This window comes from Bufo bufo, chromosome 10 (genome assembly GCF_905171765.1).
Source record: "Bufo bufo chromosome 10, aBufBuf1.1, whole genome shotgun sequence".
Classification (NCBI taxonomy): domain Eukaryota; kingdom Metazoa; phylum Chordata; class Amphibia; order Anura; family Bufonidae; genus Bufo; species Bufo bufo.
In genome coordinates this window covers 40,382,434-40,401,709 of record NC_053398.1, presented here as the reverse complement: position 1 = coordinate 40,401,709, position 19,276 = coordinate 40,382,434, and the positions used below count along the sequence as shown (strand labels likewise).

The 19,276-nt window shown below is 46.5% G+C and overlaps 1 protein-coding gene across 1 annotated transcript in view; it reads right to left on the bottom strand.

Annotated features, from left to right (window-relative positions):
* Positions 1-861: 861 nt before the first annotated feature.
* The window catches only part of LOC120980013 (mucin-5AC-like), a 151,672-nt gene continuing 133,257 nt past the window's right edge, over positions 862-19,276 (bottom strand). The window contains exons 38-39 of the mRNA XM_040408877.1: positions 16,731-16,863; positions 862-1,033 (exon numbers count right to left, since the gene is read on the bottom strand). Coding sequence (XP_040264811.1) covers positions 862-1,033; positions 16,731-16,863 — 305 coding nt within the window. The remainder of the gene's footprint in view (positions 1,034-16,730; positions 16,864-19,276) is intronic.

Here is a 19,276-nt window from a genome sequence, read left to right as displayed (position 1 = left end):
TCAATTGAAAAACAAACTGAAATCTTTTAGGTGGAGGGAAGAAAACAAAAAAAATTATGTGGTTGCAGGAGAAGAGTGTTTTTGTAAATAAGAGTGGGCAAATCTTGCCAAGTCAAAATGTGACATGCTGATAGACTCATACCCAAAAAGACCGAGTGCTGTAATAAAATCAAAAGGTGCTTCAACAAAGTATTAGTTTAAGGGTGTGCACACTTATGCAATAATATTATTTTATTTTTATATTTTTTCTTCCCTATACCTAAAAGATTTCAGTTTGTTTTTCAACAAACCACTACAGGGGAAATGGGCTTTCAGTGTAATATATGGATGTGCCAGACACATCAGAGGCTCATTGGAGCTGCTGTCCACTCTGGCTAATATATGAGGATCATAAACGCTTGAAGCACCCCAATGGGGTGTGTGACAATGGGTTTTCTAAACTGGACCTCATAATGCATTATTCCTTCAGTACAATGAATCAGGCAGTCATAAATGCTTTCAATGCTAAAGTTTATTAATATCTATAATAATCATTAAGAAGTAACACAATTTGGTGGCATTCACTAAATATTCCTTCTCATTAGTCTGCCAGCTGAAAATTGTTCGTGGATTATCTGCAACAGTCCTAGTCTATGGGAACCGATTCCTAAAAAATGAGCGCATCCTAATGATGGTTTCTCCGTCAGCCCAAAGACTCCTTGTAATGACTAAAGACTATTCTAAACTACAGTCTAAGACTACAAATTACTGCAGTATTTAGTACTGGCTGACATGGACTTAAGCATAAATAGTTAGCAAAGGCCACAATTTTACATGTACTGTATACAGTTGACTTTGGTTTAGCTTTTTTTTTTGTTAGCTTTACACAGATGGTGTGCAAAATGCTCCAACACAACCACAGCTGACCACGTCTGTGTAGGTGTAGCTCTTGTAAGTTCCATCATTACACAGCAGTTGGACAGTCTTATCCTGGATTTCCAGCTCTGAGCAACAAGAACATTGATGATTCATTGCTTGTAGTCCCATGGAATACCTAAAAAGAAAGACACGAAGACATCAGAATCATACGTCTACGAAAGCTCCCTATGTACACCGTAAAACATGTCTGTAGGTTTAGGCTACGTTTCATACAACCTTTCTGGTTTTCTTTTACCAGGGGTGATTAGTCAAACGGAAGCCAAATAAATGTCTGGCCAGAGGATGGAACAGTGTTTTAGACTATGCTAAGCCATCCTACTGCACAGTATACATTTTTTAACTTATGAGTGACAGATGCCACCATATGGGATCCATCTCAGCCATCTGTTAAGTATATGCGTTGTGAGCCTTTCAATAGTTTTTCAATCCATATCAGGTATCATTATATAGCAGGCATCCTCAAACTGCGTCCCTCCAGCTGTTGCAAAACTACAACTCCCACAATGCCCTGCTGTAGGCTGATACCTGTAGGCTGTTCGGGCATGCTTTGAGTTGTAGTTTTGCAACAGCAGGAGGGCCGCAGTTTGAGGATGCCTGTTATATAGCATATGGGTGGTGTAACCATCCAATGGATTCCTAAGAATGGGATCCATCACCTTTAGACTATAACTATTGAAAAGCTCATTACTAGGGATGAGCGAACCCGAACTGTATTTTGGGGTGTCCGTGACACGGACCCGAACCCGAACATTTTCGTAAAAGTCCGGGTTCGGGTTCGGTGTTCGGCGCTTTCTTGGCGCTTTTTGAAAGGCTGCAAAGCAGCCAATCAACAAGCGTCATACAACTTGGCCCAAGAGGCCATCACAGCCATGCCTACTATTGGCATGGCTGTGATTGGCCAGTGCACCATGTGACCCAGCCTCTATTTAAGCTGGAGTCACGTAGCGCCGCACGTCACTCTGCTATGATCAGTATAGGGAGAGGTTGCAGCTGCGACGTTAGGGCGAGATTAGGCAGATTAACTCCTCCAAAAGACTTCATTCTGTTATCGATCTGCAGCTGTGGATCTTTGAAGTGCTATTATTGACTTGCTCACTTTTTTGAGGCTGCCCAGAGCGTTTTTAGATCACTTTTTTTCTGGGGTGATCGGCGGCCATTTTGTGACTTGTGGTGCGCCAGCACGAGCTATCACCAAGTGTATTTAACCATCGATAGTGTGGTTATTTTGTGCTATATCCTACATCAGCTGCAGGCTGAGCCTGTGTCACCGAAGTGCATTTAACCATCAACAGTCTGGTTATTTTTTGCACAGTTTTAGCTGGTCAAGTTATTTGTAGTGACCGTAAAAGCAGACTTTTTGTTCTGGGTTGAAAAAGCATTCCCAAATTTGCCATTCTGAAAATAACTAGTTTGTGGTATTTGAGGCCTACTTGAAATCTATCCCAAAAAGAAAATCTTACATTGAAGTTATTGATAGTGTCATTCAGAAAAACCTAAGACACACGCTAGCGTGCTGATAGAAGTGTCATTCTGTGATTAAACCTATAACTGTCACACAGCGCAAAAAAAAACAGGTCTCACATCTCTATTCAACCAAATCTGCACAGTTTTAGCTGGTCAAGTTATTTGTAGTGACCGTAAAAGCAGACTTTTTGTTCTGGGTTGAAAAAGCATTCCCAAATTTGCCATTCTGAAAATAACTAGTTTGTGGTATTTGAGGCCTACTTGAAATCTATCCCAAAAATAAAATCTTACATTGAAGGTATTGATAGTGTCATTCAGAAAAACCTAAGACACACGCTAGCGTGCTGATAGAAGTGTCATTCTGTGATTAAACCTATAACTGTCACACAGCGCAAAAAAAAACAGGTCTCACATCTCTATTCAACCAAATCTGCACAGTTTTAGCTGGTCAAGTTATTTGTAGTGACCGTAAAAGCAGACTTTTTGTTCTGGGTTGAAAAAGCATTCCCAAATTTGCCATTCTGAAAATAACTAGTTTGTGGTATTTGAGGCCTACTTGAAATCTATCCCAAAAAGAAAATCTTACATTGAAGTTATTGATAGTGTCATTCAGAAAAACCTAAGACACACGCTAGCGTGCTGATAGAAGTGTCATTCTGTGATTAAACATATAACTGTCACACAGCGCAAAAAAAAACAGGTCTCACATCTCTATTCAACCAAATCTGCACAGTTTTAGCTGGTCAAGTTATTTGTAGTGACCGTAAAAGCAGACTTTTTGTTCTGGGTTGAAAAAGCATTCCCAAATTTGCCATTCTGAAAATAACTAGTTTGTGGTATTTGAGGCCTACTTGAAATCTATCCCAAAAAGAAAATCTTACATTGAAGTTATTGATAGTGTCATTCAGAAAAACCTAAGACACACGCTAGCGTGCTGATAGAAGTGTCATTCTGTGATTAAACCTATAACTGTCACACAGCGCAAAAAAAAACAGGTCTCACATCTCTATTCAACCAAATCTGCACAGTTTTAGCTGGTCAAGTTATTTGTAGTGACCGTAAAAGCAGACTTTTTGTTCTGGGTTGAAAAAGCATTCCCAAATTTGCCATTCTGAAAATAACTAGTTTGTGGTATTTGAGGCCTACTTGAAATCTATCCCAAAAAGAAAATCTTACATTGAAGTTATTGATAGTGTCATTCAGAAAAACCTAAGACACACGCTAGCGTGCTGATAGAAGTGTCATTCTGTGATTAAACCTATAACTGTCACACAGCGCAAAAAAAAACAGGTCTCACATCTCTATTCAACCAAATCTGCACAGTTTTAGCTGGTCAAGTTATTTGTAGTGACCGTAAAAGCAGACTTTTTGTTCTGGGTTGAAAAAGCATTCCCAAATTTGCTATTCTGAAAAAAACTAGTTTGTGGTATTTGAGGCCTACTTGAAATCTATCCCAAAAAGAAAATCTTACATTGAAGTTATTGATAGTGTCATTCAGAAAAACCTAAGACACACGCTAGCGTGCTGATAGAAGTGTCATTCTGTGATTAAACCTATAACTGTCACACAGCGCAAAAAAAAACAGGTCTCACATCTCTATTCAACCAAATCTGCACAGTTTTAGCTGGTCAAGTTATTTGTAGTGACCGTAAAAGCAGACTTTTTGTTCTGGGTTGAAAAAGCATTCCCAAATTTGCCATTCTCAAAATTGTGGTGAACGGGAACAATGAGGAAAACATCTAATAAGGGACGCGGACGTGGACATGGTCGTGGTGGTGTTAGTGGACCCTCTGGTGCTGGGAGAGGACGTGGCCGTTCTGCCACAGCCACACGTCCTAGTGAACCAACTACCTCAGGTCCCAGTAGCCAGCAGAATTTACAGCGATATTTGGTGGGGCCCAATGCCGTTCTAAGGATGGTAAGGCCTGAGCAGGTACAGGCATTAGTCAATTGGGTGGCCGACAGTGGATCCAGCACGTTCACATTATCTCCCACCCAGTCTTCTGCAGAAAGCGCACAGATGGCGCATGAAAACCAAGCCCATCGGTCTGTCACATCACCCCCATGCATATCAGGGAAACTGTCTGAGCCTCAAGTTATGCAGCAGTCTCTTATGCTGTTTGAAGACTCTGCTGCCAGGGTTTCCCAAGGGCATCCACCTAGCCCTTCCCCAGGGGTGGAAGAGATAGAATACACTAACGCACAACCACTTATTTTTCCTGATGATGAGGACATGGGAATACCACCTCAGCACGTCTCTGATGATGACGAAACACAGGTGCCAACTGCTGCGTCTTTCTGCAGTGTGCAGACTGAACAGGAGGTCAGGGATCAAGACTGGGTGGAAGACGATGCTATCACGGTCGGCGTGACTATCACATACGTGACGCAGAGGGAGGGAACAAGGAAGGCCCTGCCCAAGTGAGAGGGAAGGTGGTGACCCCTGACTCACCTAGCGGCTGGCACCTGGCTGCCCTGACGTCCCTAGACGGGTTCCTCACCCGTACGCCGATCACGTGCCTAAAGCCCTGGCTTTCCCTAAGCTGAGCCCTAGATAGTGAACAGGGCGGTGGGAACACTAGTCCGCACCACTAGCTCTAAAGGAAAACACCAAGGGAAGGACAGACAATACAAACTCAACATATAATCCCAGGTGGGCGACAACAGGAGACAACAAGAAGCCCAACAGGGATCCGGAGGGTAGCACTCTGGAACTCAGGATTCACAACTCCAGTGGGTCAGTATAGATGTCCAGGCAGGAAGCTCTATAACTGGCAACTAGAGAAGAGTGAGGGGAGAATATAAGGAGGTTGGGAGTGGCAGACAAGAAACAGCTGAGGGGGAGAAGCTACGGATCCCTGATTGAGACAAAAAGGATAGCAAGGCAAACACAGAAAACAATCACTAAGAAACAACGTGATCTTTAGATATAGAGCGCGCAGCCACCCGCTGCGACCTCCTGACCCCGGGTATAACGGAGTCAGACGTGGCTCTTGATACCCTCGTGACAGTACCCCCCCTTTCACGAGGGGCCTCCGGACACTCAGGACCAGGTCTCTCCGGATGAGAGGCATGGAAAGCCTGAATTAACCTGTTGGCGTTTACCTCTGACGCTGGAACCCACATTCTTTCCTCGGGACCGTAACCCCTCCAATGCACCAGATACTGAAGAGAGCGGCGGACCCGACGAGAATCAACAATTCTGGCTATTTGAAACTCCAGATTACCATCCACAATAACAGGAGGAGGTGGCAGCGGTGATGGTTCTAGAGGTGGAACATACTTCTTGAGTAACGATTTATGGAAGACGTTATGGATCTTAAAAGTCTGAGGTAGCTCCAGGCGAAAAGCCACAGGGTTAATGACGGCTACTATTTTATAAGGACCAATGAACCTAGGGCCCAGTTTCCAAGAGGGAACCTTCAACTTAATATTCCTAGTAGACAACCACACATAGTCATTCACCCCTAGGTCCGGACCTGGCGACCGTTTCTTATCGGCCATGCATTTATATTTACCACTCATCTTTTTCAAGTTAACTTGCACCTTCTGCCATACCGAAGAAAGAGATGAAGAAAACATTTCCTCTTCGGGAACCCCAGAAGACCCCCCCTCTTTGAAAGTACAAAATTGGGGATGAAAACCGTATGCACCAAGGAATGGTGACTTGCCAGTGGACTCCTGATAATGATTATTTATGGCAAACTCAGCTAACGGTAAATATGATGACCACAACTGAGTCGAAGTTACGGAGACTCCTACAGGGAGATCGGTCAGCAGAGGAATATTGCTCAGAGTTCCGTAGGTGGGCTACGGATACTCAGTGGAACGACCCGGCTCTCAGGAGTCAGTTCTGCTCTGGGTTATCTGAAAGGGTTAAGGATGCACTGGCGCTGTATGAGACCCCCCTTTCCCTTGATGCTGTTATGTCCCTCTCTATCAGAATAGATAGGCGTCTTAGGGAGAGATCGAAAATTCCTAAACAATTAGTTACCTCTCCCAAGCAACAATTAGTCTGTACTGACTTAGATGAGCCTATGCAGCTAGGCGGAACTTCTCGTCAGGTCCGTCCTCCTGAGGTTCGCCGTAGGGGGGGGGCTTGTTTTTTCTGTGGGGGGGAAGGGTCATTTCATTAATGTCTGTCCCTCCTTTCTCAAAAACAAAAGACCGTCGGAAAACTACTAACCCCAGGCTGTGCGGAGGATGTCAGCCGGGGGGTATACGTTTCCTCCATACGAACATCTCAATTTGTGTTACCAGCGGTTATTGTTTTTGGTGTTAAGACGGAGTCTATTTCTTTTTTTCTAGACAGTGGAGCAGGGGTAAATTTGATAGATGCCCATTTTGCCCGCACTATGGGTTTGTCTCTCTGTACGCTGCAGAGACCTATTCCCGTATTCGCTATAGATTCGGCTCCTCTGTCTCAGAGAAACCTCACCCACATTGTTCATAATTTACACCTTCGGGTAGGGGACCACCATAATGAGTGTCTTTCATGTTACGTTCTGGAGGGCCTTCCCTCTCCTGTGGTATTGGGTCTTCCCTGGTTGGTAGCGCACAATCCAGTGGTGGATTGGCAGGCCAGGGAGATATTGGAGTGGAGTGAGCATTGCAGAGAGAATTGCTTAAATAACAATTGCTTAATCGCCTCCATAGCTTCCCTACCTACATTTATTTCGGACTTTGAGGACGTTTTTTCTGAAAAGGGTTGTCAGAAGCTACCACCTCATCGTCCTTATGATTGCCCGGTTAACCTGATTCCCGGTGCAAAATTACCCAAGTCCAGGTTGTATAATCTTTCGGGTCCCGAGAGACAAGCCATGAAAGATTATATCTCCGAGAGTCTGGCTAAGGGACACATCAGACCCTCTTCTTCACCCGTGGCTGCAGGGTTTTTCTTTGTTAAAAAGAAAGATGGGGGCCTGCGTCCTTGCCTAGATTTCCGTGAGCTAAACCAGATAACCATCCGAGACCCATACCCTCTTCCTCTCATTCCTGACCTTTTTAATCAGATTGCGGGTGCTAGGTGGTTCTCCAAACTTGATCTTAGGGGGGCCTACAATCTGATTCGTATCAGGGAAGGGGATGAGTGGAAGACAGCTTTTAACACCCCTGAGGGGCATTATGAAAATCTAGTTATGCCTTTCGGTCTGACCAATGCCCCCGCTGTCTTCCAACATTTCGTTAATGATATTTTTAGTCATCTCATCGGCAGGTTTGTAGTCATATACCTAGATGGTATCTTAATTTATTCGGCTGATCTGAAAACACATGAGGTGCATGTCAGGCAAGTACTGCAGGTCCTACGGACGAATAAATTATATGCGAAAATTGAAAAATGTGTCTTCGCCGTTCAGGAAATACAGTTCCTGGGATATCTATTATCTGCTTCAGGTTTCCGTATGGATCCTGGGGAGGTCCAGGCAATTTTAGATTGGGATCTTCCAGAGAACCTTAAAGCCCTACAACGGTCTTTGGGTTTCGCAAATTTCTATAGAAAGTTCATTAAAAATTATTCAGTGATCGTTAAACCCCTTACCGACATGACTAGGAAGGGGACTGATTTTTCTAAATTGTCTGACGCAGCTAAAAATGCATTTTCCTCTCTAAAAGAGAGGTTTACCTCGGCACCTGTTCTAATTCAACCTGATGTCTCCCAGCCTTTTATTGTTGAGGTAGATGCGTCAGAGGTGGGAGTGGGGGCTGTATTGTCTCAGGGTCCGTCTCCTGGCAAATGGCGCCCTTGCGCTTTCTTTTCCAAAAAATTATCTTCTGCAGAGAAGAACTATGATGTTGGAAATAGGGAACTGTTGGCGATTAAGCTGGCGCTTGAAGAATGGCATCACTTCTTAGAGGGAGCAATCCACCCCGTCACGGTGATTACGGATCACAAAAACCTTCTGTACCTAGAATCGGCTAAGCGTCTCACCCCTAGACAAGCTAGGTGGTCGCTATTCTTTACCAGATTTAACTTTGTAATCACCTATCGTCCTGGGGCAAAAAATACCAAGGCAGACGCGTTATCTCGTAGTTTCCCTGGAGGGGTTAATGCTAGTGATTCGGTACCTATTTTACAAAAAGGAGTGGTTGTCTCTGCTGTACACTCTGTTCTAGAGGGAAAGGTGTTAGAGGCCCAGGGGGACGCCCCGGCCTCTTGCCCCTCAGAGAAATTGTTTGTACCGTTAAACCTGCGTCTTGAATTATTAAAAGAACATCATAATTCGGCACTTGCTGGGCACCCGGGTAGTAAAGCAACCCTGGAGCTATTATCTCGTCGTTTTTGGTGGCCAAGGTTGCGTCAGGATGTAATGGATTTCGTGTCTACTTGCTCTACTTGTGCACGCGCGAAAGTCTCTCATACACGTCCAGCAGGGTCTTTATTGCCTCTTTTTATCCCCAATAGGCCAGTTATAATATCACGGTCGGCGTGACTATCACATACGTGACGCAGAGGGAGGGAACAAGGAAGGCCCTGCCCAAGTGAGAGGGAAGGTGGTGACCCCTGACTCACCTAGCGGCTGGCACCTGGCTGCCCTGACGTCCCTAGACGGGTTCCTCACCCGTACGCCGATCACGTGCCTAAAGCCCTGGCTTTCCCTAAGCTGAGCCCTAGATAGTGAACAGGGCGGTGGGAACACTAGTCCGCACCACTAGCTCTAAAGGAAAACACCAAGGGAAGGACAGACAATACAAACTCAACATATAATCCCAGGTGGGCGACAACAGGAGACAACAAGAAGCCCAACAGGGATCCGGAGGGTAGCACTCTGGAACGACAACCAGGATTCACAACTCCAGTGGGTCAGTATAGTTGTCCAGGCAGGAAGCTCTATAACTGGCAACTAGAGAAGAGTGAGGGGAGAATATAAGGAGGTTGGGAGTGGCAGACAAGAAACAGCTGAGGAGGAGAAGCTACGGATCCCTGATTGAGACAAAAAGGATAGCAAGGCAAACACAGAAAACAATCACTAAGAAACAACGTGATCTTTAGATATAGAGCGCGCAGCCACCCGCTGCGACCTCCTGACCCCGGGTATAACGGAGTCAGACGTGGCTCTTGATACCCTCGTGACAGATGCAGGGGACGATGAGGTCCTAGACTCCACATGGAATGAAGGTCGTGCCACTGACTTTCACAGTTCGGAGGAAGAGGCAGTGGTGAGACCGAGTCAACAGCGTAGCAAAAGAGGGAGCAGTGGGCAAAATCAGAACACCCACCGCCAAGAGACTCCGCCTGCTACTGACCGCCGCCATCTGGGACCGAGCACCCCAAAGGCAGCTTCAAGGAGTTCCCTGGCATGGCACTTCTTCAAACAATGTGCTGACGACAAGACCCGAGTGGTTTGCACGCTGTGCCATCAGAGCCTGAAGCGAGGCATTAACGTTCTGAACCTTAGCACAACCTGCATGACCAGGCACCTGCATGCAAAGCATGAACTGCAGTGGAGTAAACACCTTAAAAACAAGGAAGTCACTCAGGCTCCCCCTGCTACCTCTTCTGCTGCTGCCGCCTCGGCCTCTTCTGCTGCTGCTGCCGCCGCCTCGGCCTCTTCCTCCGCCTCTGGAGGAACGTTGGCACCTGCAGCCCAGCAAACATGGGATGTACCACCAACACCACCACCTGCGTCACCAAGCATCTCAACCATGTCACACGGCAGCGTTCAGCTCTCCATCTCACAAACATTTGAGAGAAAGCGTAAATTCTCACCTAGCCACCCTCGATCCCTGGCCCTGAATGCCAGCATTTCTAAACTACTGGCCTATGAAATTCTGTCATTTAGGCTGGTGGACACACAGCTTCAAACAGCTCATGTCACTTGCTGTCCCACAGTATGTTGTTCCCAGCCGCCACTACTTCTCCAAGAGAGCCGTGCCTTCCCTGCACAAACAAGTGTCCGATAAAATCAAGTGTGCACTGCGCAACGCCATCTGTGGCAAGGTCCACCTAACCACAGATACGTGGACCAGTAAGCACAGCCAGGGACGCTATATCTCCCTAACTGCACACTAGGTAAATGTAGTGGCGGCTGGGCCCCAGGCGGAGAGCTATTTGGCGCACGTCCTTCCGCCGCCAAGGATCGCAGGGCAACATTCTTTGCCTCCTGTCTCCTCCTCCTCCTACTCAGCTTCCTCCTCCTCTTCTTCCACCTGCTCATCCAGTCAGCCACACACCTTCACCACCAACTTCAGCACAGCACGGGGTAAACGTCAGCAGGCCATTCTGAAACTCATATGTTTGGGGGACAGGCCCCACACCGCACAGGAGTTGTGGCGGGGTATAGAACAACAGACCGACGAGTGGTTGCTGCCGGTGAGCCTCAAGCCCGGCCTGGTGGTGTGCGATAATGGGCGAAATCTCGTTGCAGCTCTGGGACAAGCCGGTTTGACGCACATCCCTTGCCTGGCGCATGTGCTGAATTTGGTGGTGCAGAAGTTCATTCGCAACTACCCCGACATGTCAGAGCTGCTGCATAAAGTGCGGGCCGTCTGTTCGCTCTTCCGGCGTTCACACCCTGCCGCTGCTCGCCTGTCTGCGCTACAGCGTAACTTCGGCCTTCCCACTAACCGCCTCATATGCGACGTGCCCACCAGGTGGAACTCCACCTTGCATATGCTGGACAGACTGTGCGAGCAGCAGCAGGCCATAGTGGAGTTTCAGCTGCAGCACGCACGGGTCAGTCGCACTGCGGATCAGACCCACTTCACCACCAATGACTGGGCCTCCATGCGAGACCTGTGTGCCCTGTTGCGCTGTTTTGAGTACTCCACCAACATGGCCAGTGGGGATGACGCCGTTATCAGCGTTACAATACCACTTCTATGTCTCCTTGAGAAAACACTTAGGGCGATGATGGAAGAGGAGGTGGCCCAGGAGGAAGAGGAGGAAGAGGGGTCATTTTTAGCACTTTCAGGCCAGTCTCTTCAAAGTGACTCAGAGGGAGGTTTTTTGCAACACCAGAGGCCAGGTACAAATGTGGCCAGACAGGGCCCACTACTGGAGGACGAGGAGGACGAGGATGAGGAGGAGGTGGAGGAGGATGAGGATGAAGCATGTTCACAGCGGGGTGGCACCCAAAGCAGCTCGGGCCCATCACTGGTGCGTGGCTGGGGGGAAACACAGGACGATGACGATACGCCTCCCACAGAGGACAGCTTGTCCTTACCTCTGGGCAGCCTGGCACACATGAGCGACTACATGCTGCAGTGCCTGCGCAACGACAGCAGAGTTGCCCACATTTTAACGTGTGCAGACTACTGGGTTGCCACCCTGCTGGATCCCCGGTACAAAGACAATGTGCCCACCTTACTTCCTACACTGGAGCGTGATAGGAAGATGCGCGAGTACAAGCACACGTTGGTAGACGCGCTATTGAGAGCATTCCCAAATGTCACAGGGGAACCAGTGGAAGCCCAAGGCGAAGGCAGAGGAGGAGCAAGAGGTCGCCAACGCAGCTGTGTCACGCCCAGCTCCTCTGAGGGCAGGGTTAGCATGGCAGAGATGTGGAAAAGTTTTGTCAACACGCCACAGCTAAGTGCACCACCACCTGATACGGAACGTGTTAGCAGGAGGCAACATTTCACTAACATGGTGGAACAGTACCTGTGCACACCCCTGCACGTACTGACTGATGGTTCGGCCCCATTCAACTTCTGGGTCTCCAAATTGTCCACGTGGCCAGAGCTAGCCTTTTATGCCTTGGAGGTGCTGGCCTGCCCGGCGGCCAGCGTTTTGTCTGAACGTGTATTCAGCACGGCAGGGGGCGTCATTACAGACAAACGCAGCCGCCTGTCTACAGCCAATGTGGACAAGCTGACGTTCATAAAAATGAACCAGGCATGGATCCCACAGGACCTGTCCATCCCTTGTGCAGATTAGATATTAACTACCTCCCCTTAACAATATATTATTCTACTCCAGGGCACTTCCTCATTCAATACTATTTTTAATTTCATTTTACCATTATATTGCGGGGCAACCCAAAGTTGAATGAACCTCTCCTCTGTCTGGTTGCCGGGGCCTAAATGTGTGACAGTGGCCTGTTCCAGTGGTGGGTGACGTGAAGCCTGATTCTCTGCTATGACATGAATACAGATTCTGCGCTGACATAAGGCCAGATTCTCTGTTACGGGACCGCTCTCCTCTGCCTGGGTGCCTGGGCCTAAATGTGTGACAGTGGCCTGTTCCAGTGGTGGCTGACGTGAAGCCTGATTCTCTGCTATGACATGAAGACAGATTCTGCGCTGACATAAGGCCAGATTCTCTGTTACGGGACCGCTCTCCTCTGTCTGGGTGCCTGGGCCTAAATGTGTGACAGTGGCCTGTTCCAGTGGTGGGTGACATGAAGCCTGATTCTCTGCTATGACATGAATACAGATTCTGCGCTGACATAAGGCCAGATTCTCTGTTACGGGACCGCTCTCCTCTGTCTGGGTGCCGGGGCCTAAATGTGTGACAGTGGCCTGTTCCAGTGGTGGGTGACGTGAAGCCTGATTCTCTGCTATGACATGAATACAGATTCTGCGCTGACATAAGGCCAGATTCTCTGTTACGGGACCGCTCTCCTCTGTCTGGGTGCCGGGGCCTAAATGTGTGACAGTGGCCTGTTCCAGTGGTGGGTGACGTGAAGCCTGATTCTCTGCTATGACATGAATACAGATTCTGCGCTGACATAAGGCCAGATTCTCTGTTACGGAACCTCTCTCCTCTGCCTGGGCCTAAATGTGTGACAGTGGCCTGTTCCAGTGGTGGGTGACGTGAAGCCTGATTCTCTGCTATGACATGAAGACAGATTCTGCGCTGACATAAGGCCAGATTCTCTGTTACGGGACCGCTCTCCTCTGCCTGGGTGCCTAGGCCTAAATGTGTGACAGTGGCCTGTTCCAGTGGTGGCTGACGTGAAGCCTGATTCTCTGCTATGACATGAATACAGATTCTGCGCTGACATAAGGCCAGATTCTCTGTAACGGGACCGCTCTCCTCTGTCTGGGTGCCGGGGCCTAAATGTGTGACAGTGGCCTGTTCCAGTGGTGGGTGACGTGAAGCCTGATTCTCTGCTATGACATGAGTACAGATTCTGCGCTGACATAAGGCCAGATTCTCTGTTACGGGACCTCTCTCCTCTGCCTGGGTGCCTGGGCCTAAATGTGTGACAGTGGCCTGTTCCAGTGGTGGGTGACGTGAAGCCTGATTCTCTGCTATGACATGAAGACAGATTCTGCTCTGACATAAGGCCAGATTCTCTGTTACGGGACCGCTCTCCTCTGCCTGGGTGCCTGGGCCTAAATGTGTGACAGTGGCCTGTTCCAGTGGTGGCTGACATGAAGCCTGATTCTCTGCTATGACATGAAGACAGATTCTGCGCTGACATAAGGCCAGATTCTCTGTTACGGGACCTCTCTCCTCTGCCTGGGTGCCTGGGCCTAAATGTGTGACAGTGGCCTGTTCCAGTGGTGGGTGACGTGAAGCCTGATTCTCTGCTATGACATGAAGACAGATTCTGCGCTGACATAAGGCCAGATTCTCTGTTACGGGACCTCTCTCCTCTGTCTGGGTGCCGGGGCCTAAATGTGTGACAGTGGCCTGTTCCAGTGGTGGGTGACGTGAAGCCTGATTCTCTGCTATGACATGAAGACTGATTCTGCGCTGACATGAAGCCAGATTCTCTGCTATGGCATGAAGAGACTGATTCTCTGCTGTCATGAAGCCAATTTCTTTGCTATGGCATGAAGAGACTGATTCTCTGCTGACGTGAAGCCAGATTCTCTGCTATGGGACCTCTGTCCAATTGATATTGGTTCATTTAAATTTTTTTAATTTTAATTTTAATTCATTTCCCTATCCACATTTGTTTGCAGGGGATTTGCCTACATGTTGCTGCCTTTTGCAGCCCTCTAGCTCTTTCCTGGGCTGTTTTACAGCCTTTTTAGTGCCCAAAAGTTCGGGTCCCCATTGACTTCAATGGAGTTCGGGTTCGGGACGAAGTTCGGTTCGGGTTCGGATCCCGAACCCGAACATTTCCGGGAAGTTCGGCCGAACTTCTCGAACCCGAACATCCAGGTGTTCGCTCAACTCTACTCATTACATATTAATTCAATACAACAGTATGTTATTTTCCTTACTTTGGGACCCTATGGGCTCATCCACACGACCGTATGTAATGTGCGGTCCGCAAAACACGGATCCTCAAAAAATACAGATGACATCCGTATGCATTCCATATTTTGCGGAACGGAACAGCTGGCCCCTAATAGAAGAGTCCTATTCTTGTCTGTAATGAGGACAATAATAGGACAAGTTCTATTTTTTGGTGGAACGGACATATGGAAACGGAATGCACGAAGAGTAAATTTAATTTTTTTTGTGGCCCCATTGAAGTGAATGGTTCTGCATATGGGAAGTCAAAAACGGAACGGACACTGAAACAAAATATGTTTGTGTGCATGAGCCCTATGGAAGAGAGACACCCTCTGAGAAATCTCATAACCCATAGAATATGTTAAACAGAAGTCATAAGCATAATGTGTAATGGTGGTTCCATTTCTGTCTTAGGCTCTTGCAAGAGGACATTTGAAATCTCTGATTTCTATTGCACAATACATAAGACTGAAATAAGTAACCACTAGAATTATTCAGTAAATGGCAGTAAATGTGGCTTGGATGAAGTATCCCTGATATAAAGCGTAATGCCCCTTGACAACGATGTCGAAGACAAAATAGTACTTTTTGTAGATTATTTCAGGCTCCTGATTTTGATAACACCTACTGTATGAACTTATTGACCATTTTGAGAAAGTTCAGACTTACAGTAAAAGGGATTTCCAAGATTCTGTTATTGAAGGTCTACCCTCATCATAGGCCATCAGTATCTGATCAATGGGGGTCTGACTCCTGACACTCCCACCGTTCAGCTGTTTAAAGAGGCTGCAGCACTCTGGAGAGCAGTGTGGCCTTCTAGACCAGTGACATCACATTTATCAGTCACATGGCCCAGGCAAAGCTCTATCCCAGGTATGCCTAACCTGTGGCCCTTCAGATCTTGCATGCCAGGACAGCCTACAGCTATCAGCTTACAGCAGGGTATGGTGTGAGTTGTAGTTTTACAACAGCTGGAGGGCCGCAGGTTGAGCATCCCTGCTCTATCCCATTACAATAAAGGCACTGTGCTTAGAAAGCTTCAAGGAAGCTGTGGCGCTCACCGGCCTACTCAATCACCCTAGGATAGGTCATCAATACCAGAATCTCGTAAAACTACTTTAATGTGTTCAGAGAAGCAAATAGCAGTTATCAAACAAGCAAACAAGCCATATTTGCTTTTTCTCTATACAGTGTTTGACACTAGCTGAGCAAGAAATTGATATTTGCATATTACCATTATTTTTATTTCTATTAAAGGGTTTCTACCACCAGAAATACTGTTATGTAGCTGACGGACATTAGCGATGCGCCAATGTCAGCACTACATAACAGTATGTTTCTAACATTAGTCCCTGCAGCCGTTTTTGTTAAAAAAGCACTTTTATTATATGCTAATGAGCCTCTAGGTGCTATGTGGGCGTAAAATCAGCACCTAGAGGCTCCGTCCACTCACGCTTTATCCCGCCCAGGTCCAGTGTTCTGCCCGCCCAGCTCCTCTTGATTGATGCCACTGTTCCCTGCATCGTTGGCGAAATCCCGAGCCTGCGCCGTTCACTTCTGTCTTCGGCGCAGGCGCAGTGAGTGAAGGCCGCTCTCCTGATGCCGGCTTCCTCACTGTGACGTAGTCGGCGCAGGCGCAGCGAGGAATCCGGCACCAGGATCGCATCATTCACTCACTGCGCCTGCGCCGAAGACAGAAGTGAACGGCGCAGGCGCGGGATTTCGCCAACGATGCGGGGAACAGTGGCATCAATCAAGAGGAGCTGGGCGGGCAGAACACTGGACCTGGGCGGGATAATGGGTGAGTGGACGGAGCCTCTAGGTGCTGATTTTACACCCACATAGCACCTAGAGGCTCATTAGCATATAATAAAAGTGCTTTTTTAACAAAAACGGCTGCAAGGACTAATGTTAGAAACATACTGTTATGTAGTGCTGACATTAGCGAATCACCAATGTCAGTCAGCTACATAACAGTATTTCTGGTGGTAGAAACCCTTTAAGCACACTGCTCTGTATTGCAATACAAGAAATGATGGCCCTAATTTTCACTGCGGTAATGCCAGACAACAGTATAAATACCCATTTCAAAATATACGGTATACGGTAGTTCTAGCTTCTAAGCATTTAAGATGTGTAAAAGCTGAAAAAAAAAAATTTCCACTTTTTGTCTCCCTTTAGAATTGTATTTTTACTATACTCAGTGACTTACATAGAAGATCCCATGCATGGCCCTCCGCAGTATGTAAGTTCCACAAGCAGTTCACAGTCTTCATCCTTCAAGATTGTCTCATTCTTTCGAGCACTGCAGTCTTCTTCCACAGTGGTGACGTTCACTACTTTAACTGCACAGACAAAGAACAACAGCGTCAAATATTGAAATAATGTAGATACTAAATAATGTGGTTGCAACTATAATTGAACTGATGGTCTTTGGTCTGCCTGAGATGAGCTTCTATTAATTTTCCACTGAGGAACATGAGGAGGTTTAGAGAAGGTAACAGTGGTCTAGTTGTCAGAGATAATTCCACCAGAGCTGTCTAGTGAAACACACTGAGGAAGATGTATAAATCTCACTATGCTTGATTTGCCTATTGCCTACGCCTAATTTGAGCCTTGTTTTGTCGCAGTCTTAGATAGTTTTTGGTGCATGTCTTGGACAAAAAACTATACAAGCTCCAAGGGAGTATTACAATGCGTTTGGAAAGTCTTCAGACCCTTTCACTTTTTTTCACATTTTGTTATGTTGCAGCCTTGTGCTTCTGAATCAGTCTGCATCCATACTGAGAAACTGAAAACAGAATTTTAGAAATGTTTGCAAATGTATTAAAAAGGGAAAATTAACATTTTGAATGGACATAAATATTCTCTTGTCTTTGTCTTTGCTATGACACCTGAAATACAGCTCTGAGGGCTTGCTATTTCTCCTGATCATCTCTGAGATGTTTCTACACCTTGATTGAAGTTCACCCGTGGTAAATACAGTTGATTGGAGATTATTTGGAAAGACACAGCCCTGTCCATATAAGGTCTCACAGTTGAATGTCAGAGCAAAAACCAAGCCATGAGGAGGAAAAGAACTGCCTGTAGAGCTTAGAGACAGGATAGTGTGGAAGCATGGTGGTGGCAGAATCATGCTGTGGGGGTGTTTTCCAGCAGCTGGGACAGGTCAGAACTGAGGTTAAGCAGAATGGAGCAAAGTACAGAGATATTCTTAGAGGGGTTGTCTCACTTAAACGAATTGCATTTATAAAGCGTACAAAGTTAATACAAGACACTTACTAATGTATTGTGATTGTCCTTATTCCCTCCTTTGCTGACTTGATCGATTTTTTTTTCATCGCATTATACACGGCTCGTATCCAGGGATTGCAACAATCCATCAGTGGTGGTTGTGCTTGTACACTTAAAGCGCCAGCCTATGTGCACTCCCACGGTTCCGGCCGCCAGAGAGGCCAGCACCTTTTTCCATTTTGTGCAAACACGGCCACCGCTGCTGGATTGTTGTGTTAACCCCTGGATACAAGCAGTGTATAATGTGATGAAAAATGAATAAAGCCAGCAAAGGAGGCAATATGGACAATAGTAAGTGTCTTGTATTAACTTTCTCTACATTATAAATTCCATTTGCCGAAGTGAGACAAACCCTTTAATGAAAACCTGATCCAGAGTGCTATGGACCTCAGACAGAGGAGAAGGTTTACCTTCCAACAAGACAATGACCCTAAGCACACAGTCAAGACAACACAAGATAGGTTTAGGGACAATTCTGTGAATGTCGTTGAGTGGCCCAGTCAGAGCCCTGACTTGAACCCAATTGAAAATCTTTAGAAAGACTTGAAAATGGCTATCTACCAATGGTCTAACCTGACAGAGCTTGAGAGGTCTGCAAAGAGGAATGGCAGAAAATCCCTAAATCCAGGTGCAAACCTTGTGGCATCATACACAAGAAGACTGTTGTAATTGCTGTCAAAGATGTTTCAACTAAGTCATGAGTAAAGGGTCTGAATATGTATGTCACCACAATATTTTAGTTTTTCATCTTCAATAAATGAGTGCAGAATGATGGGGAAAATTTAGAATTTGTTTTCTATTTTACCAGGCTGCAACATAACAAAATGTGAAAAAAAGTGAAAGGATCTTAAGACTTTCTGAATTCACTGTGACAAATGGTGTAGCACTCTGATATTGCTGAGTTTAAAGCCCTGCGGCAGATTGTGTTGCAAATAGGGATTTTTAGGTTGCTTTATGTCACATCTTTCTTTCACTACTTTTGAAAACATCACAGATTTAGGGCTCATTCACACGACCGTGGGGCTGCAAAAGATGCGGACAGCACACCAAGCGTTCATTGTTCCAAAAAAGATAGAACAATTCCGGACAAGAATAGGTATTTTCTATCATGGTTCCAGCCATGTGGGTTCCACAAAATACGGAACGCACACGGGCCGGTATCCGTGTTTTGCAGATCCGCAATTTGCGGAAAACAAAACACTATGGTCATCTCAATGCAGCCTTAGACACATTTAACAATCTAAATAAACTAAAAATGGCGCAAGCGCGATATTCTGGTGCAAAATAAACCTACGGTATGTATAATTATTCCCCAGGTTTCCAGTTGCATACTGTGTTACAGTTTACCTAAACCAGTGATTCCCAACCTTATTACTAGGGAGGAACCCAGAACAATTCCAGGCCTGGCCTCAATGGCTGTACTGCTCATGCACTGAAGTTTGAACAATTGGAGCAGAAGCAAGA